The 22,523-nt window shown below is 36.1% G+C and overlaps 1 protein-coding gene across 1 annotated transcript in view; it reads left to right on the top strand.

Moving 5' to 3' along the window:
* LAMA2 (laminin subunit alpha 2) overlaps positions 1-22,523 on the top strand; it is a 500,973-nt gene that overhangs the window by 219,669 nt on the left and 258,781 nt on the right. Inside the window, exons 12-13 of the mRNA XM_077775991.1 lie at positions 12,796-12,897; positions 14,322-14,533. Coding sequence (XP_077632117.1) covers positions 12,796-12,897; positions 14,322-14,533 — 314 coding nt within the window. The remainder of the gene's footprint in view (positions 1-12,795; positions 12,898-14,321; positions 14,534-22,523) is intronic.

Raw genomic sequence — 22,523 nt, 5'->3', positions numbered from 1 at the left:
TGTGGCATCTCCATCATTACCCTTATTAATATGTCTAGTAGTAGTCACTATTGATGGACATTAGTCTATTTTCAATATTTCTCTACAACCATTGTTGCAGTGAATAATCATTTGCCTACTATATCCTATATGGGAAAGTATAGCTGTTAGATAAATATCTAGAGGTAAAATTGTTATATCAAAGGATATATGCATTTGTAATGTAGCTAGATATTGCCAAATCGACCAGATAGATTTTGTACATACTATCATAAAGACATGAAAATACTTGTTTCCCTGATTCCCTCACGCATAGAATATGTTATTAAACTTTTAGATATTTACAACTCTGATGAGGAAAAATAATAATTTGGAAAAGTTTACTCTGTTTTATTATTATTAATGAAGATAGTATATTTTCATCTTTCAGCAACCATAGTATTTTCTTCTCTACAACAAGTACTTAGACTCAAATTAGCAAATCTATTTTGAACCTACTAAGTTTCCAGAATAATTAGGAGGAAATATGAAATTACATTTCAAGACATTCTGTATACCTGGTATAGCACATGGAGAATAGGTTTTACATAGTTCTTTCCCTGAATTTTTTATAAAAACCCTCCAAGGTAGGTATTTTCATTCTCTTTTGACATAATATGATGTAAACTTCAGAATTAAATTAATTTGCCCAAAGTCACACAGTAAATATATGGACTAAGATTCGAGAATAGGTCAGTCTTATTCTGAAGCACATGATCTTTGCATTCTGGAGAATGCACACTGAGAATGTGTGTATCGGTGTGTGTGCATGTATGTGTTTGAGAAACAGAGAGTCTTGAAGGAGAATATTTTAAACATTAAAGTAAATCAAGAATGAATCTTAATATCACTAAAGTGACAATGTGGCTGTGTACTACTTAACCTGTTAGAGCCTCAACTTCCTCATATCTATAATATAATAACAATAATCATAAATCTACACTCTTAGATTTTTGGAGATTAAATAAAATGATGCAAAAAGTGTTATTTAAATTATAAAGTTCCAGAGAAATATTGACTCGATTATGTATGGCTTAGTAATTGGGTCCCCTTAATTTTGAGATGTACCATATTATTATGTTATCTGTATCTTGCTTTAAAAAAGTGCACATGTTTTTATTTTCAAACTTAAAAAGTCAGGATCATAAATGATGTGTCACCCATGGTATGGTGGTCGTGGAAGAATCTTGCTCTGAATAGTTACACAATTTTGGAGATTGTTTTCCATAACCACAACAATAACAAAACAATGATAGCAGCTAATCTTTTTAAACATTTATAAAGTGTCAAGCACTCTTCTAGATTATTCACTTGAGCTCTCACAACAACCCTATGAGGCATTTACTGTTTCATCCTCTTCATTTTCCAGATGCAGACTTGGTATAAAGAGAGATGAAGTAATCTGTTCTAGTTCACATAGCTAACAAGTGGCAGAGCAGACTATTCCCTGCTATTCCAAGAAGTCTAGTTCCAGAATCTGTACTCTTTCCCACTATGCCATTCTAAATCTCTAATGATGTCTGTAAAGCAGTTGTCTCTCAAGGAAATGTGTTGTCTGGTCCTATAAATGTATTACTTATAAAAATCACAGAGCAAGAAGCTATTGTATGTAAAACTAATTACTATTCTGGTACTTTACAATACAAATTGAACAGGGTTACCCTGATATCTACTTAACCAACTATTAGTAAATTAGCTGTAAAATTTCACATAGTGGAATTGCAAATTGCCCATCGATATCAGATTTAGTCCAACCTCTTAGCAGATGTGGGTATTCCTTCTTTATCATCCCAGACAGATGGACTTTTATTCATATATCTTTAAGGGTATGGACACCATACAAAGCTCATTCCATTTTCAACAGTTCTAGATATTAGAAGTTAATTTTTATGCAGGATCAAGAAATAGCTCTCTACTTCCTTATGTAGACTCCATTTTTATGCAAGAAACAGAGCAAAGTTTCTTTTTATTATACATGACAGACCTTCAGACATTCGAAGAAAATAATCATGTTTTTCCTATGTCTTTTATTCTTTAAGGTTAAATATTTCCATAACCTTTCTGAACCTCTTGTGCTTTTAAAGCCATCAGCACCCTGGTCACACCTCCCTGGGTGACCTCTAATTTGTCAACTATTCTCTTAAATGGTAGTGTCAAGGATGTGCTCTGACTAGCAATGATTGTGGTGGGATCATTGCTTCCTTTAATCTGTATGCTAGTGTCTTTTTAACACAGAGAGTACATTGTTTGCCAATATATCAGAACATATTGAAAATGTATTTGTTACTTATAAAATATGTATTAGTGGCTGCTGGAATTTACACTGTTATCCTAGCATATAGAATCTGGTGAAAAGTAATGACATGTAGTTGCTTTATATGTGTAAATGTCTAAATGACTTAAATATTGATTTTTCCTTTCAACTGCAGATCAAACTTCCCAAATGCTAAAGGGCTTTATTTTAAAAGAAATGTGCTTATAGTTTGCCAGTCAGCAGTCCAGTAAGTTCCTACAGTAAGCTCAAATCACCAAAAAATTCAAATAGACATATTTTCTTTGATCTGTTTTTAGGACTGACAAAGATAAGAATAGGGAAACCAATAAAGGCTTGTTGTAATAACAACTACAACTTTCCCATGGGTGTAGTACAAATTTGTCCCAGTTTTTTATGCCTTCTCCAACTATAATACATCAAAATGGTATATGGTGTTGAATTTGGTGAAAATTCAGCAGATATTTATGCAATATCTACTATCTGTAAGATGCTTATGCAAAGTACTATAGGGAAACATTAAAACATGGACAAAATCTGAATTCTGTGATTCACCAACACTGTGGTCTCTTCCGGAAATGCTATGAATTTAAAGTGCATTTAGAATCATGAAATAAATATCATTATGATTAGGTTTTTTGAGTGAAGTGTGTATGTATTTTAATTTTGAAAATTATTTTTATTAAGACAGTATGATTTACAGCATTCATTGAATACATACTATGTGCTAGGTATCAAGTGAGGAGTTTTATGAATATTTGTTCCTTTCACCCTCAGAACAAACTGCTGAAGTAGGTGCAAGTCAGTGCATTTTAGTGAAAATTAACGGAAATCTGAAAATATAAATAACTTTCCCAAGGGCTGTACAACATTTAAGGCAGAACCAGAATCCAAAACCAGGTCTGGAAAATCTCCAGGAATGAGCTTCATCTTTTGTGTGATTTATATCTGATTCACATGTTGACAGACATGTCAGAACTCACACAAATCTTTATCTGTTCATTCTGGAAGGAGGCACTAGAATGTATTTTATTAGCCTGCTGGTTCTCCTCTGGAGTGTGACTTAGTTTCCATTGCATCTTTGGGAATCTTTTCTTCTAAAATTAATAACGAGCTTCTACTGCTGTAATGAAGAATCACCTGCAGAGTTCATGAATAAGGGAAATGAGAAAAAGGAAGAGAGGTAGATCAATTCTGAATCAGATCAAAATAGTACTCAAAGACTGGTGTTCTGTCATCCACCTTTGTGAGAAATAGCTTATCTGGGATTTCAAAATAATCTCTATTTAAATAATGTAACCTGGAATTGAGCTCATTTAGGCATACAGCCCTTCCAGCCATATTTAGTGTTGCTGAAGGTATAAACATGGAAAATTGCCTATAGGAAAGATAAGAATTCTGTTTATTACACTTTTATTTCTGCTTTTGCAATAAGAGGGGAAAGGCTATAAAATAGCCATCTACTATCCATAGTAAAGAATATCCTTTTAAGACAAAATACTTAAGAAGTAAGAGAAAGATTAGCTAAAATTCTTATTCAAATAGAAAATAGCATTATTGATATTTCCTTTTTATAATGTTCTCCTAGCTTTTTTCACAAGGATTTATGTGTGCCTAAATATATAAAAATATACATTCATTTGTTAATTATATGAAAATAGTAAACCTGTTTCTCTTTAACTTAATGGAACTTGGAATAAAATATATGTTGTTATTTTAATCAACATCCACGTTATATATCATGAGCATGCAGTTTTTTGTTTTCTTGTCAGAGAACTTAAAAGATGCTTAAGCCCTAGTCAATTAGAAAATTATGTATATATAAAACCACAATTTATGGCTTATTTGATTAGATAAATGTTTAATTATGTATTACATGTATTTTTTTTGGTACTGATTATTTATACATAAATTAATCTAGCCTACAGCAAGGGTACTAATGCAGCATTCCATCCAAACCTAAGTAAGTAAACAGAAGACAAACAGCTGTTGCAAAGACCCTGTTTTGGAGTCTGGACTTGATAACAAAAGGCAGTTTGGAGAATTTGGCTGCTACCATTTACTCACATCTGTTGAGACTGTGTTATTTCAACCCAATACTTGATCAGTGCATGCTACAAAGTGATAAGTGGTTCTCTCAGTCACAAAACTTAGAGGAAACACTGAATCTTAAGTTATGTATGGGATATTGTACTTGTAAGCACTCCATCATCTTCTATGTGATGTTTAGTAAATCTATTTATGGGGTGTTTATGTTTTTAAGTGTCCCCAAATGGATCTAAGTGTTTGTAGAAAATACATGAAATGAGGGGGAGGCGCGGGAAATGACCCGTTTGTTGTATTTTAAAATCTGATGTGTTTACTTCTGTGCTTCTTGCTATATTAGAATCGTTGTCTGGTTGTCAGTTACAGCCAAAAACATTCCTACTTGATCAAACCCATATAATTCCATTTGCTTTGAATCATAAGTGAGTACAGAGAAAGTACAATTGGGTTTAACTTTGTTATACGAGAGACAGAAACCTCATGCTGAAATAGGTTGGCACTATTCAACTGAATAAACCATTAATTTTATAAAAATTCATATAAGAAGCTTATACTGATTTCTCAATTCCTCATTGAAGCAGTTGGTCGACTAGGCCCCAAGGACACCGATTCGTCAGCTGGTGTTACTCTGAGAGAGTATTTCTGAGGGGCTGCCAGAAAATTCTGTCCCTGGCTCAGTCACTTTGTAATTTTCACCCCTACTTTGGATACTTATGAAATTCAGATGATACAAAATACAAAGGAATGCAACATTATCAAGCTGGAAGTGGCCAAGTCTAAAAGGGTAAAAAAAAAAAAAAGTCAGGAGGAGGATACGGAACTGGTGGGGAGCAGGGAAGAGGAGAAGGTGGTGGGGAGAGGGGAGACGGAAGAAAAAGGAGGGGATGGATAAAAGGGAGGAAAGAGGCAGGCAGAGCAGGTGAAGAGGAAGAAGAGAAAGAAGGGAAGAATGGAAGCAGGCATGCAAGGAAATCCTGAGGATTTTCCTCTTTGTATCTCCTAGACTATATAATGTAGCCTCTTGCCTTTCCAACCCAATGTTCCAGAATGTATTATTTCTGTTTGAGGCTCAGAACTCCTACTTCTTTTTCTCTGCCTTAAGGTGGTGTAACTTTAAGACCTCCTATGTAAATTCTGCCTGTTCTCTAATTCAACATCCTCTTACACGCGTTCTATTCTAATTATCAAACTTGGAAAAAAGAGAAACATGCTCTTATCTCAATGTCATAAATGTACCGAAAAGCATAGCAAAACATGAAGTTCTGTTTCTATGCTAATAGAGAGCTCCATGAATAGATGCATCAGTAAACATTTTTGTGGGAGGGGTACTTTTTCACAGTTTAGGGCTTTGGATCTTCAAAATCTAGAAAGATGAACCACTTGCCATGCTTGTGATGCTAAACTGAAATTAACATATATATTTCATTTATCCTGCTCCATATTATACTTTTCCTCATTTGATTTTAGTATATCCCTCCTGAAATATTTGCTCTGTTAAGCAAAAGTAAATATTAGATTTTATACCCCATTTAGTGGAAGAGAGATGGTCTTCTGACATCAGGCAACCAAATATTCCAGCCTTATTTTATGAAAGACCTTCCCCCCCCAAGTATATTTTCCCCCATAGATCATCCACCCTTCACCTTTCAATTAATTTTTCTTGAGATTGGGAGTGGGGGAGGCCAGAACACAGGTAGCCTAATACTAAATACTGTTGTAAAACTTGGTTTTATGAATTACCTTTAGCCTTTTCCACTCATGAGGGAGAACTTTCCTGCCTCATTAAATCTTTGATGCAATGTGCTGCATGCACACTACATTATTATGTGTGACATTAGGTTATTTATTGCATACTAACTGTAATGTTACTTGCAAACAAGTTGTTTCTTTTCCCTGAAGGTAGAATTAAAACAGCTACTTGTGGGAAACAGCTACTTGTGTTGCTCTTTTCTTAATGGGGTGAATTTGAGGATCAGAAAGGGCTTAGAACTGAACCAGGAAGGAATGGGCTCTGTTCCATTTCCTTGCGTCTCAATTTGATATCTGAATCTTTCTGAAGAGCATTTTGCTTAATAGAGATAAATAAAGGTAAAAAACTATGTCTTTGGGGACCCTGATGAAATGAACTATTCCCATTAAATTCACTTTCTCTTTGTATTGAAAAGGAATACAACTTTCATCTCTGGTAAATATAGTCTAATTTACCCAGGGAATGTAAGAATTGCCTCGGTGTGAACTGGAATTGCACTTACTTCTACCTGTGGAAAACCGTATTTCTCTGGCCAATAGAATAGTGACAGTTTTGTTCGTCAATAGCAGGAGAAAATGAAATTTTCTACTGGCAGTGCACTCAGTGCTCTGCAAAATTACAGTAATCAGTGTTGTCCCCCAAATGGATGAGTTTGAAAGTTTCAACGATAAAATTAATAAATGGAGTCTACAAAGCCCCAAATTGTGGAAAATTAAAGTTATGCACGGCACATGTAACTTACCAATGTCATGGGATGTATTGTTAGAATGCATTCTTCAGTGTTAATGGGTGAGGTGGTTTATACAGAGCTCTACCTTTTCTAGAGTCTGTTAGCTCTCTTATCTGTTGTGGTTGTCACTGAATCTTAGGGAATATCACTAAAAACCCTTTTTCCCTCCTCAGTCTTCTGACCAGTGGGACACAAGCCAAGCAAAGAAAGAAAAGCAGATTTGAATAGTTAGAGAGGTGTAGGAGTGAGAATTTCAGCAAGAAAATAAGGTGAAGCAAATCTAAGTAGCAGAATGGGTAGATATAAAAAGAGCTAAATCAGAGGTTCCCAAACTTCTTCAATTTGTGGTATTCTGAATGTCTCTGTATTTTTGTTTCACAGGGTCTCCTAGACCAACTGAAATATGCCACAGTAGTTAGGGCCCAACATCTTCATAAATATTTACATTTTAGCAATTTAGCAACCATTTAAAAAGATAAGGCACTAAGTTCAGGCAATATAATCATTTTTTTTCATAAATAACCACAATGATTTATTAAAGGAGATTTGTGTGCCTGTAATAACACAACTTCTCAAACCTAGAAAGAGTGTACACTGCAACCTTTAATTCCTGTTTCACATTAATTTATGTGCAATACGTGGTTTTTATCACAGCATCGACTGAAACCTTTGCTTAACAAAGACGTGACATGGTGAAAAGTGCAGGCACACAAAAACACAGTTCGACATTTTGAGAATAACCCTGAAAGGAATATGACATTAATGTTAAAACTGTGAAGTACCTCAAGCTAGTTGTTTTCATGGTGTCCAACAGACACATAGTGTTACTTATGTTTCCTTTAAGTGTTTACAGTGTCCTACTGTGCCTTTGTGAGTTTACTGCAGTGCCTGGAGCGCCTATGCACAGAGTATGTGAATGGGGGATAAAGAGATCCTAGACATATTGAAACTGCATTGAAACTCCAATGATATTATAGATCCCAGGGCCACTGGAGGCTCTTCCTTATGGAGGCAACAGCAGAAGTAATAGTTGATAAGACATTACCCCCCAAACTGATGGAAGTCAGAAAATTGAATTCCAAATGCTTGGTGAAGACCTAGTAAGGGTGATGTTGCAATAAAATGGAAAGTTAGACAAAAGCATTTCAAGAGAATAAGATTGAGACTAATTTGATATAAAGAATACAGTGAAAACAGTATAATGTGACACCTACAATTTCTCATTTGAAATAGAGGAATAGAGCAATTGGCCTGACCCAATCATGGGAGTTGGGGAAATAATCAAGTTTGTTTCCTGTGAAAATCCAGATCATGAGATTAACTGGGTATGTTGAGTGTTTGAGACATTATTAAACAATCACTCAGTACAGGATGGAGATAGGCTGAATTGTATCCCTCCTCCCCAAATTCTTATGATGAAGTCCTGACCCCAGAAATGTAGGATGTGACTGTATTTGGAGAAAGGATTTTTAAAGAGGTATTTAAGTTAAAATGAGGTAATTAGGATGGGCCCAATCCAATATAACTGGTGTCCTTATAAGAAGAAGGCCAATAGAGGGGCACCTGGTTAGCTCAGTCGGTTGATCACCTGACTTTGGCTCAGGTCATGATCTCACAGTTCGTGGGTTTGAGCCCCGCATCGGGCTCTGTGCTGACAGCCAGCTCAGAGCCTGGAGCCTGTTTCAGATTCTGTATCTCCCTTTCTCTCTGACCCTTTCCTGCTCATGCTCTCTCTCTCTCTCAGAAATAAATAAAACATTAAAAAAATTTTTAAAAAGGCCAATAGAATAGTGCATTCCTTCCAATGCAAAGGAAGACCATATGAGGACACAGGGTAAAGATGGCTGACCATCTACAAGCCAAGATGAGAGGCTGAAGAAGAAACCAGTTCTGCTGACATCTTGATCTCATATTTCTGTTGTTTAAGCACCTGTCTTCGGTATTTTGTTATGGAAACCTGAGCTAACTAATATATGGATACAGCACAGGACAGAAGATATAGATTGAGGAACCAGGTATAAACATAATTAAATTCATGAGAGAGAAATGGAGAGACAATAAGAAATGATAATCCAAAGGGATTAAGAGTCTTGCAGACAGCCATACACTGAGTATAGAATAAGAAAGAAAATTGTTGGAGCGCCTGGGTGGCTCAGTTGGTTAGGCGTCTGACTTCAGCTCAGGTCATGATCTCGCGGTTGAGTTTGAGCCCCATGTCGGGCTTAGTGCACAGCTCAGAGCCTGGAGCCTGCTTTGGATTCTGTGTCTCCCTCTCTTTCTGACCCTCTCCCATTCACACTCTGTCTCTGTCTCAAAAATAAATAAACATTGAAAAAATTTTAAAAAGAAATAAAATTGTTTCTTCAAATAAGATAGTGGTATGACCAAGGCAGAGGAAGGAGTTATCATGAAAGTTTGGTGCAATAGAAGACAAAGGAGTCAAGAATTTTAAGAACTAGTAAAAGCCATATACAGATTAAGAATAAAACTGAACAGAAGGTCCATTAGTGGTTGCCAGGTAGAGTTCATAAATGACCTTTCAAGAAATGCTTTTTTTTTTAACATTTATTTTGAGAGACAGAGAGGCAGCATGAGCAGGGAAGGGGCAGAGAGAGAAGAGGGAGACATGGAATTCGAAGCAGGCTCCAGGCTCCATGCTTTCAGCACAGAGCCCAATACAGGGCTTGAACCCATGAACCGTGAGATCATGACCTGAGCCAAAGTCAGCTGCTTAACCCATTGAGCCACCCAGGTGCCCCTCAAGAAACACTTTTAATGGAGTACTAAGGGTGAAAGACAGGATGCAATAGATAAAATAAGAAAGGCTGGATGGGTAAGAATAAAGAAAACGAGTGTAATGTCCTGTATCTGAGAGTTTGGCAGTGGAAGTCAAAAATAACCATAGACAATGGCTAGAAGAGACAGTAAAATCAGCTGATGATTGGCAGCCCTGTGCACATTGGATTTGATGGAGAGTGTGGAGACTGGAATACTGAAGGGGTTATAGGAGAGTGGGGAAGCAAAGACATGGAATAGCCAAGTAAATGTGACATTTGGAATATGGAGTGACAGGTAGATAGAGAAAAAGCAGAGACTTCTTCATCGAAAGCTATAGGAAAGGAGAGTTTATCCTTTGAATATTGCTACAGGTTTTTCCCAAAAAAACAGTATCCCTCAGAAAAGAAGATGCTGTCTTACAACTGACTCATCACAAAGACTTTCATATGATGGCGAATACTTGTTGGGAAAGACACACTAACTGGAACTGCTCGGGTTTATTGCTTATGAAGAGATAATGGAGGTCAAGAAAAAATAGAAGGGAAGGAATTTAACAGAGATGAAGTGATTATTCCTAAGGATACGACCTCTAAACTATGGGATGATATCTTAATCTTTTTTCAAAATTACTTAGAGTACTTGACTAAGTACCAACATAGAAATGGCCATAAATGTACACCTTTACAGTGAGTGAAAAAGATAGTGATTCTCATATTCCAAAAATGAGTACTTGATTTGGAGAAAAAACAAATCTGGTAACTCATCATACACCTTTTTTTTCTTTAATGTTTTTTTATTTATTTCTAGGAGAGAGAGAGACAGCGTGAGCAAGGGAGGGTGAGAGAGAGAGAGGGAGTCACAGACTCTGAAACAGGCTCCAGGCTCTGAGCTGGCAGTCAGCACAGAGCCCGATGCGGGGCTTGAACCCACGAACCGTGAGATCATGACCTAAGCGAAAGTCGGACGCTTAACCGACTAAGCCACCCAGGCGCCCCTCATCATACACCTTTTAAAGTGGTCGGTTTTTCACATAACTTGGGCAGAAGTGAAATGGATTCACCCATGAAAATTGTTAGTAGATTCAAAAACTAGTTCAAATAATGCTGACGTATAGGTATTGAAGATCCACGAAAAGAGTTGGGGAAAATTGCTTTATGAAATGTGAGTGAAAGGCAAATTTTCATTTTTATTACTATTACTATGATAAGCCCTCAGAAGAATAGATTGAATTAATTCCACTCCTTCGTTCATGTTTTATATATGATCATTGACCTGCAGAAGAGCCTTTTCTTTTTCTATATTTGTTTCTTGTTTGTTTTCCTCATTTCCACCTTCATTCATTTCTCAAAGTATTTTATATGCTAGATGATTTTATAATTATTACAAGTAGGTGTGAAAACAGCATAAACAAATGAAATGTTGTAACAAATCAAACATTTTCTATTTCGTCTCAGGTCTGAAAAGCTTGGATATTCAAATTACGCTCATTTTGACTCCTTTTACTAGCAAAAGAGGCATTACGTTTATCTTGAGTGTCTCACATTTGTATAATTTTTAAATTAAGAAACTATGAATTAAAATGGATTTTTTTCTTACTGTTTTTTTTTTTTGAGAAACATATTCCATAGAAAATACACATAGTACAGATGTTACATGATCAAAATATATTTGGAACCCCAAAGTTTTCCAACATTATAGATCTATATCCTGGTGTTTTTCCCAAACTCAATCCCTATGTCCTGCTAAATATTTTTATTAATATAGAAAATCCTGAATAGTTCAGTCTTCTTTGAAATATATAAAAAACATTCTTTCCTGCTGCCTTTCTAGACAATTATTGAGAAAATGTCTGGCTGATTTTGGACAAGTATACAAGGTGATATTTTGGATGCTTGTCTTAATAGAACCAAAAACCTTTTACATTGATTCACCCTTCGTTACTCACATTGATGCCATGTGCTATAGTCCAGACAGATATTTCTTATTTTATATATGGGAAGACAGTAGAGTAGGGCTATTTCTCAGTGCAACAGGGGATTAAAAGTTTTCTGAATTCTACTTCCTTGTAGAGTTCCATATAATGAGCTCTTAGAAGACATTGCAGAGCTGCAATTTGAAAATCCTGTTTAATCAGCCATGGCGAGCTATGTGCTATTCCCCATGGAATGGTTCTGCAAGGAATCTGGGCTCCTCCTCCTCCATCCAGTGCATCGCCCAGAATTGCTTTGTGGTCAGGGTCTGCACTAAGAGGCCACAGAGAGCCGACGGCTGTGAAGCTGCGTCTCTGTTTGTCAGCATGGAGGAAGCAGCAGAATACAAATCATCAGCTTTGTTTTATGAATGTCTTTATTTACAATGCCGGAGTGGAATTTTTAAAAATGGACTGCCGTATTTGCATTGAATCTGTCATTCAAGCTCCAGTGTTGATTCCTGTCCTATAAATGATCTTGCTTTCCTGGATTTTTTTTTTCCTTTCTACAAGGTTACTGTCAATGTCAGAAGATGTAAACCTCAAGCATCATTAATACAGGGGTTGACGTGCATATTGGAAGGAAAGGAGTATATTTAATGAAAAGGAAAAATAGCATTCATTCTAGCTAAGCATATTTAATTGCACAGGGAAAAGTGTATCTTCTTTGGGAGTTTTTGGTTTTGGGAGTTTTGGTTTCATTGTATCATAATATAAAATTTGCCACTATTCTTTTATTTTTCTTTGATGAACAATGTTTCTCAGCTTAGTTTATAGTCTACGTAACGTCACTGTCAAATGGAGTGATGTCTTTGTCGAAAGTGTTCAGACCATCAGAAAGTGAGTGACCCTCAGGGATGGGTAGAAATCTCCCAATTTTGACGGAGATCCTTTTCTGCTTGGGAATTGTAAAGCTCAAGCGATAGACACAGAAAATGACAGGAGGGGCTGTGTTTGGTTTCACAGAACTTAACCTATTACAGCAAGCCTGAAATACTGGGGAAAATAATACATGAATTTATATTTATGTCAGGCTTGCTGTTGATGGGTGAGGTTCGTATAAAGGTTACTGCTAAAGAAATGTCTATCATTCTCACTCTGCACTCTTGTGATTTCTGTTTCTTCCAAATCCTACCCTCTAGAACAATAAAATGATTTTAAAATAATAAGTAAAATATGATTTAATAGCCCATCTCCTATCTCGTAATGATTATGTATCTCCTCTCTTGTAGCTTACAGCAGCTGGAGGACAATTGACATTTACCATATCATATGACTTCGAAGAAGAGGAAGAAGATACAGAACGTGTACTCCAGATTATGGTTATCTTAGAGGTAAAGTACATAAGCATCACTTATGTTCAGCTGTTTTACATTCTTAGGTTCTTCCTTATCTGATTGGCTTGATGTTAATATACAACTATAGAAAATACTGTATCCTGGGAAACGATCTTATGCCAGTCTTATGTTTCACCCTAAGATACATCTAAAAGACTTAGCATATTCATTAAGTTGCAATGATAAAGAAGACTTTTAAAACAGACCTGGAATTTAAATTAAAAATATAATGACCATGTACCCAAAAATATGAGCATGATCAAGTTTTAAGCAGATGCTGATTTACATTGTTTAATTTCTTCCATCTCCCCTTGCTTCCAAGTAGATTTTATTGTCTGCTCCTTTGTTGATATTAGGCAGAGGCAAATGAAAAAGGAAGCTTGTTTGTATAGGTGTAGTTAAATCTTGACTTCCAAACTCCCAATTTAAGTAGAAAAGATATAGGAGAAACTATGTTCAGGATTTGGAGGGCGATAGGCAATTCTACAGTGTTGGAGACCTAAATATATCTTAGAGGCCCTCTCCTACCCTTTCTCATACTCTTCCTTTCACATAATGTGTACCCTTCCTTCAGCTCTCATACAGTCTCAAAGCACACACTTGCATGTACATTTGTGATTCCAAACAGGTCGATGCTGATTTAGCACCAGGCTTTGTTGTTCTTCTTGAACCTTTCATGCATCTGAAACAATAACAAAATTCTTTCCCTAAAATAAATATTTCCAGTATTGGAGGAACTGACCTGGATGATATTATTAAATATATACGTATGCATGTGTGTGTGTATCTATAAGACTAGAAGTATGTCTTGGAATTCCTTTGAGATAAAAAGGGTCTCTTTAACTGTAAAATGTGAAGTTCTATATTATTAATGTAAACGAACTCAGTTAAGAAGGATACCCTTAAGGTCAGTCAATACATTCCCTGTTATGATGCCAGCATCTTAGTGTGAATGCTAGACTGCAGAGCCTTTCTTGTTTGTTTTTGTTGTTTTCCCATATAGAAAGGTCCTTTAAAACCATAGCTTAATACAATACACTGTTCTAACTTTTCTTCCCTATCTTTCTATACAGCCCACATTCACCATAAAATAATATATTTGAAATATGCCAATTATTGTGCACTTGCAAATAAAGGTATTTGTAATCACATGTCATGTATGAGTTGCCATTATTTTAGTTCATGGTGGAAACGATGTCATGCATGCATAAGAAAGCTTATACTTAGCATGCATCTGTCAAGGCTAATATTTAAATTGCCTTCTCTTCCTTTCATATATACCAGAAATATACTAAATGACAAGGAAAGCCAACCTGGAATTAAAAATCTGAGGGTAATTCACAAAGTGGCAAATCCAAATATGAGTACTTTTGCCCTTTTATACCTTCTTTTCACCCTTTATACTTTATTTTTCCCTTTAGGGAAGTGACTTGAGAATCAGCACAGCCCAAGATGAGGTGTATCTGCAACCATATGAAGAACATATCCATGCATTGTCACTTAAAGAAGAATTGTTTACCATACACGGCACAAATTTCCCTGTCAGTAGAAGAGAGTTTATGACCGTGCTCGCGAATGTAAAGAGAGTCCTCATACAAATCACCTACAGCCTTGGGATGGATGCCACCTTCAGGTAAACTCAAGAACTGCATCTCCCAGTGTTCACAAACTTCTTTGGAGCAAACACACATTCGGTTAGAACAGCTACTTTAAATATATTCCGGTTTTCTGCAAATAGTAGAGAAGAATCAAGAGCTAGTTTTCTGAAAAGTGTTTCTATTAGAACCTTAAATCTTAGACACCCAGAAGAAATTTGTCTTATCCCTTTTCTAGTATTGATGATTCCTGCACAATTCAGCTAGAGCGTGTGATAAAAATGATCCAGGTTCTGAAAAATTCTATACGGGAGAATAAAGCTTCGTTTATAATGACTCAGACACTGTGAAACTAAATAGGTATAATTCCAGGGTACCCCTATATGGAAAGTGGTTTATAAAGTATTTTCTTCCATTAATTAATTAACTGGTTTCTAACTTAATAGCATATCGTTTTTAATAATAAATCTAAGCACCTTCATTGACATAATCACAAGTCTCCTCAAAGAAGACGATAATGGCTGTGTGTTGTAAAGGAAAGAGCATGAGCTTGGAGCCAAACTGATTGGGAATTCAGTGAGCTCAACTGCTTTGTGTGTGACTTAGGCAAGTGATTGGTCTTTGTGGAAACTTGGCTTCTTCAAGTGTAAAGCAGAGATCCCAGTGTCTACCTTTCAGGGCTATTGTGAAATTATATGTGGTAATTACGTAAAGTGCTCATTACACACAGTTGTTTTCCTTTTTTTTTTTCTTTAAAGAGAGAATTTAAAAACAATTTTAGTGTTTATTTTTGAGAGAGAGACAGAATGCGAGCATAGGAGGGGCAGAGGGAGAGGGAGACACAGACTCCAAAGCAGGCTCCGGGCTCTGAGCTGTCGGACTCCACAGAAGGCTCGAACTCCTGAGCCATGAGATCATGACCTGAGCCGAAGTCGGTCGCTTAACCAACTGAGTCACCCAGGTGCCCCTAAAGAGAAAACTTTTGACTGGAACCAAACATGCTTATATCTGACTGACTATAGGCTGCTATGCATTCCATTTTCAAAAACAGTGATATATTTGTCCAACAAAATTTAAACTTCAACTATGTCTAAATGAGCTTTTCTCTCCCCCTTTCCTTTTCTGCCCTAATAATAAGCACGAACTAGAATGGCAACTTGCCCCTAATTGAGATTTAGATGGTGAAATATGACCCAAGACCGACACTGTGACATACTCAGAATCAAAGCATTGTCTCCAGTACTGGTTTATCTATAGGAGTTTTTGTTTGTGTGTTTGTTTTTTAATGCTGATGCTCCTCCACCCCCATCCTTTGCTTGTGCAGCCTAGTTTGCCTTTCACTTGTACCATTTCAACTAAGTGTAATCATCATTACCATCTCCCAAAGGGGGAAGCTACAGATTCATAAACAGGACCGTTGTCAAACAGTGTACCTCTTTTGCATAGGCAATTCTGTTAGAAGCCGGGTTAAAATGCCATGAAGATGTGAAGCAGCACTTAGGAATTAATTATCTTTTCTCCCATTTAGTAAATAGAGATTGTCACGATGTTTAAACAGTACAGAGAGATGAGACCTCTGGCTTTCAATATGAATGACAACCAAATTGACAAAAAGTGGCTAGGGGGCCTTTTTATTTTTGTCAGCATTGCTTCTCAGACTAGTTAATCCAAAGGCATTTACCCCTGATTTATGTCAGATAATTTCAGCGTCTACCCGTCAAAATCATCAGTTTCATTCGAAGCCTTCTGAATTTTTCCCGTATGTGAGTGATGCGTTCACAGAGCAAGGTTATGTGAACTGACACAGGAGCTGATCCAAGTAGGTGGCTGCTTCTGCCGCCTACATTCCCTAAAGCACTGTGGTTCAGGGAGGAAAAGGCAATGGCAGATCTGAAACTCCTCCCCACTTCAGGTAAGCAGAAAGTCAGCATAAATCCTGACTTGGTGAACTTGTTATATTGTATTTATTTCTGATTTACCAGTGGATTGAGTCATATTTGTAAAACATCGCTTGCATCGATTTCAACTTGTCTGGCACAGTACGCTTCTGACGTGTGTGTAAGCACAAGTAAACGGAAGCTGTCGCAACAAAAATTCATGTTTAGATGTATTTAAGGAAGATTTACTTTATGTGGTAGTTCTCAGCATGTGGACTTCATGGACTTGGCTTCCTCCAGCTATGTGGTTAGATGAAGAGGAATAGTTGAGGGAGAACTAGCCTGCGGGTCAGGATTTTGACTTCTGTTTTCAATTCAGCTATTTAATAGTTGTAAACATAAGTGTAGCTTTGACCTTGCTGAATTTCAATCGCCCCGTCTGTGAAATACAGAGGACAATTGCCTTGCCAACTTCAAAAGGTCACTGTGAGAATAGAATTAGAGGGCTGCAAAAGCATTTTGCTAATGGCAAATAGGCACAGAAATCGGAAGCATTTCTATCCAACCTCGGTCACTGCAAGCAATAACATTTTCTTCCAAGTACCATTAAGACTTTGGAGACTATCTAGGATAAAGCACATAGTGATAATTCCGAAGTTGTGACAGTTTTTGCTCCGATTCTTTTCCAGGATGCTGAGAGGTTAATATAGTAAAATTAATTGATTTCTTTCTCATTGCCCTCATTGGTAGGATGAAGATAAAAATAGAAAAAGTCCAGCCTTCTTTTAGAGATGTAAGAGAAATCAGCTTAACCAAATCATACATCTTTCTCCTTTAAACTCTCCAAACCCTGGCTTTAGTAACACTCTTGATATTTAATTCAAGCAAGGAGTCTATTCAGCTTTTCTTAAACATTTATTAAGTATAAAACTCTGCAAAATATTTTTTTTCTTTTCCCTTGTTGCAGACATTAGTATCATTCATCAAATCTCTGATATTGTCCTTTTTCATTTTATTTTTTATTTATTTTTAAAATCTTTATTTTAGTTGACATATATTATTATTAGTCTTCAGCTATAAAACATAGTGATTCAACAATTATAGACATTACAAAGTGCCGACCTCAATATGTGTACCATCTCTCATCATATAGTTATTACAGTATTATTGACCATGACCATATTTCTGATGCTGTAATAAATTATTTGAGTCACTTGTTTTGCCAAATCCTGGCCCCCTCCACTCTGGCAATCACCCATTTCTTCTCTATATTTATGACTGAGTTTCTTTGTTATTGTTTGTTTGTCCATTTGCTTTGTGTTGCAGATTCCACATGTAAGTGAAGTTCTTTGGTATTTATAGTTCTCTGTCTGACTTATTTCACTTAGCATAATACCTCCTGGGTTCTTCCATGTTATCACAAATGGCAAGGTCTCATTCTTTTTTATGGCTGACTATTTCTTCATTGTGTATATATACCACCCCTTTTTATCCATTCATCTGTTGTTAGACACTAGGTTATTTGCCTGTGTTGGCTGTTGTAAATAATGCGCCAAAAAACATAGGGGTGCATATACCTTTTTGAATTAGTTTTTTAAATTTTCTTTGGGTAAATACCCAGATTCAAACTCCCCCTTTTGTAATATTACATTCCCCTAACCTTTGAGGATAGATGTGGTCATGTGACTTGGTTTGGCCAGTGAAATCTGAATAAAAGTGATTATAACTCCCCTACTTACACGTATATATGCACACATGCACACGCGCGCGTGCATGCACACACACATACACACACATGAAAATCACGGAATTGCCAGCATGAGACTTGCTGGAACTCAGCTACCTAAAGAAGATAAAAATCACCTAAAATATTGCCCTGAACGGTCACCCAGACCTGTGAAGGATTTTTCCATGAGTAAACATTTTGTTTTCTGTTAAGCCGCTAAGAATTTACCACAAACAACACAGGGTAACTGAGCCCTTATCATGACTTTATCATTATTGTTTGAAAATGAATACAGAATCATTTCAAGGCAAGATATGCTCTTATGACTTTTCAGAGTAAATGTGTGTTGGGGGGAGGATGTATTAAAAATATTACATAGNACTGAGTGTTATGTGGAAACTAATTTGACAATAAACTATTTGTAAAAAAAAAATATATTACATAGAATTTATGTAACAATCTAGTAAAACCTTTATAAATAAAGATGTATCTTGATGATTATAGTAACATTGTTGATAGATGCATACTATGAATACTTTGAAATTAATGGTACATGGGGCGCCTCGGTGGCTTAGTCAGTTAAGCGTCCGACTTTCGCTTAGGTCATGATCTCACGGTTCATGGATTCGAGCCCTGAGTCGGGCTCTGTGCTGACTGCCAGCTCAGAGCCTGGAGCCTATTTCAGAGTCTGTATCTCCCTCTCTCTCTGACCCTCCCCTGCTCACGCTGTCTCTCTCTCTCTCCTAGAAATAAACAAAATATATTTTTAAAAAAGAGAAATTAATGGTACAGGTAACCATATTTTGAAGAAATTATACTGATAAGGCCTATAAAATTTAAAAGACATATGCAACTCACTAGGCTTTGGGCTCTTGGTAAGAGATTTAAACCCACATGTGTTTCCTGCCCATTATCTTGGACTACCTGCCAAATCAGTTCTGTAAATATTGGATTCATTCAGTCTGCCAGTATTTACTGAGTGCCTTTTAGGTATATCTTTCTAAGTCTCAGTTTCCTCTTCTGTGAAACGGCAGAAATGTTATCTAAATTTCAAGACTGAATGCTACGTGAGAAAATGATGTACCAAAAACATCAGGCATGCTCTCTAGCAATATGTTGGAAGGCAACATAGGGTAACAAGATGATCATTGAATTTGGAGTCATGCTTGGGTTTGAGTCTGCGCTGCCCTGTTTGCCCTGTTTGTATTGGACACTGCACTTCTCTGAGTCTCAGATTTTTCCTTTGTAAGTGTAGACAATAACATGATTACCCCATTGTGTTCACTCAAAGTTAAATAAGATGTCTGTCAAGTGCTTATTACACTACATAGAAGATAGCAGACACTTAGTAAGTAGTAATTATTATGATGTGGTAGTTTTAGGCTAAGCAAAAAGAATGTGATAATGGATAAATGATCATTGAATTAAAAAAAGGCATAGTCGAGGATGGAAGACAGACACGTACATTTACGGTAGTGTAATAAATAATGCATTAGAAATGTGCACCATGCATACTGGTAGGCCTACGAAGGAGGAAATGAATGTTCCTATTAGCATTTAATATAATGTTTATGAATGGCTGCAATAGTATCCGATTCTCTCAGTTATTTCCCTTACTTTGATGGGGGATTGACAACGATTGGTGAAAATGTCTAGTTCTTTTTCAGATGAACCACTCAGACATTGCCTGGGCCACTAAATGATTCTTCACCTTTTTAGGAGCGGAATAAAATTTATCAGTCCACCCTAACTTGGTGGAACTTCCACAAAGTAGAGACTGCAGGAGCTTCTAAGTCATCATCTTGTTTTGACAGAGCGAAATAGAATAAAGGGCCTAAATAGCCCATAAAATCTTCATCTATGGTGGCTAACCCAAAGTAACATTGGTTTAAGTAGAATTAAATAGATGCCTTCAACAGAAAAAAAAGATGGATAGAAAAAATAATTACATAGAAGTTTTATGATCAAAGTTCTTACTATATCTAAGAGTAATTTATTTTATATGTTATTGTTATTATTATTTTAGTAAAGCTTAACCTATCTAACTCTGGTAGAAATATAGTGAAACAAAAATATTGAGAAAAAAATCTTTAAGTCAATACTAGGACAAAGTTTCCAATATGATTCTAATATTTTCAATACTATCTGATCCAGTTATGTCTTTTCTCTTCATCATCTTATCTATATTTCCAAGTCATAAAAATAAGAGGAAATAGCCAGCTAAAACATGTGACTTGGTTGACATATTTTTGACAGTTCATGCACTTCCAAAATTTAGTACGTTATTACCACTAGCTTTATATATTTAAATGAATGCAGCCTGATATCAAGAAAAGAAAATGTCCATATTGAAGAGGAAAAAAAAGCTTCAGCCTTCTTTATGAGTAACACTTAAAACCGTTAAACACATTAAAATCCCATTTACCAACAGCAGAACCTGATGAACATTGGGTCTGCTCAGTGAATGCTAATGTGGAATATTGCTGGGAAAGATGTTTGAGTGTTGAAATTTCTTACAGCTCAAAATGGTTACACAGATTAAGAGAGGAACATCTGTTGTTCGAAAGACAAATGAAATTTGGCAATTCATTGAAAATATTTTTGTTTTTGTTTTGTTACATTTTAAATTGTTCCTTAAAGTAGTCAATTACTCATTTTTATATTTTGAAACATCCCAATACTCAATTTTATATTGAAAATCCTGAGACCATCCACACAATTGACCAATATACTGTTTAGTAAATTGTGACAGTCTTTTATATGGTAATCAACTAGTATAGCAATCATGAAATCATCTAATTCTGAAAGTAAAGTGTCAGAAATACAAGTTAATCTTGTGACAGTTCATTAATTGCAGAGCAGAAGATGTCACAATTCATTCAGATGAATTCTGACCTCTGACCTCAAGTTCTAACTCGAATATTTTTCAATTTATTTGTTTCTTTATTGGTCAGATGACACAAGTAATTTGTCTTCTATTTATCTGACTTTATTCATCTGGAATGTGGATACTAGGCTTTATTGTATTATTTATCTGGGAGTATGTTAGTCATTGTTTAAAGTATAACTATGTTCTGGGGTGCCTGGGTGGCTCAGTTGGTTAAGCGTCCGACTTCAGCTTAGGTCATGATCTCACGGTTTGTGGGTTCGAGCCCTGCATCGGGCTCTGTGCTGACAGCTGGCTCAGAGCCTGGAGCCTGTTTCAGATTCTGTATCTCCCTCTCTCTCTGACCCTCCCCTGCTCACGCTCTCTCTCTCTCTCTCGCTCTCGCTCTCTCTCCCTCTCTCTCAGAAATAAATAAAAAAAAATTTAAAAAGTATAACTATGTTCCATTCACCTAATTCATTTACCTATCCACTCATCTATTCATACATGTATGTTTGTATATATGTAGTTTTGTATCCATTCATTCATCTTTCCATCTATCCATATACCTACTATCCATCCGTTCATCCATCCAGTGAAAGTGTATTGAGCCTGTGTTGAAATGATCTGGCTATGTATATAGATGACACAGCAAAGTCATTGTTTGTGAGAAGTTGCTCATAAGCTCATACTGACACAAGCAAGTGCTCTCTTTAGTCTGGCAACTCTTTCAAACCCTATGTTGTAATATATTCATACAATAGAATGTTACTCAGTCATAACAAGGAAGGATGTACCGATACATGCTACAACATGGATGAACTTTGAAAACATTATACTAATAGAAGCCAGACACAAAAAGGTCAAATATTATGTGATTCCATTTATATGAAATATCGGAATTATCCATGATAAATCCGTAGAGACAGAAAGCAGATTCATGGTTTACCAGGGGCTAGGAGAAAGGCTAGAATTGGCAATGACTGCTTAATTGGTACGGGGTTTTCACATGGGCTGACAATAATGCTTGGAACAAAATAAAGATGTTGTTGCACAAACTTGTGAATGTACTAAATGAACACGTTAACGTGGTTAATTTTATGTTATGTGAATTTCATCCCAATTTAAAAAAGTGAAATAATTGCCACTGATACTTCCCGTACAAGTTGATTTGGTGAGGAAAAAATGACAATTCAGAGATTTTTCTGAAAATCTCTATGTAACCTAAACACTACAAAAGAGTGATTTTTACACTTAGCAGTTTAGGACCTTTTACCACGTTGTCCAGACTGTTGCCCCAGAGAGAAGAAAGCATTCAAGAAATCGTTGTGGATAAATTACTCTGTAGCTAAAGATAAATCGCTTGTCTTTAGAAGATGACAGCATACAGCCCCTGAGATGATCCTATCCAATTGCTTTGGTTTTTCTTTTCAACTTCTTGGTTATGTATGAGGTCATTCACATGCCAAGATACTTTCAAGTGTCTAGGGTTAGTAAAGTGGGAGTAAAAAAGTAAAGATTCTAATGTGTTTTGTTTTGTTTTGTTTTGTTTTTAATTT

Source organism: Crocuta crocuta, unplaced genomic scaffold (assembly GCF_008692635.1).
Source record: "Crocuta crocuta isolate KB4526 unplaced genomic scaffold, BGI_CrCroc_1.0 scaffold25, whole genome shotgun sequence".
Lineage (NCBI taxonomy): Eukaryota > Metazoa > Chordata > Mammalia > Carnivora > Hyaenidae > Crocuta > Crocuta crocuta.
Note: the sequence above shows the minus strand (reverse complement) of the source record. Positions and strands in the feature narration are given on the sequence as shown.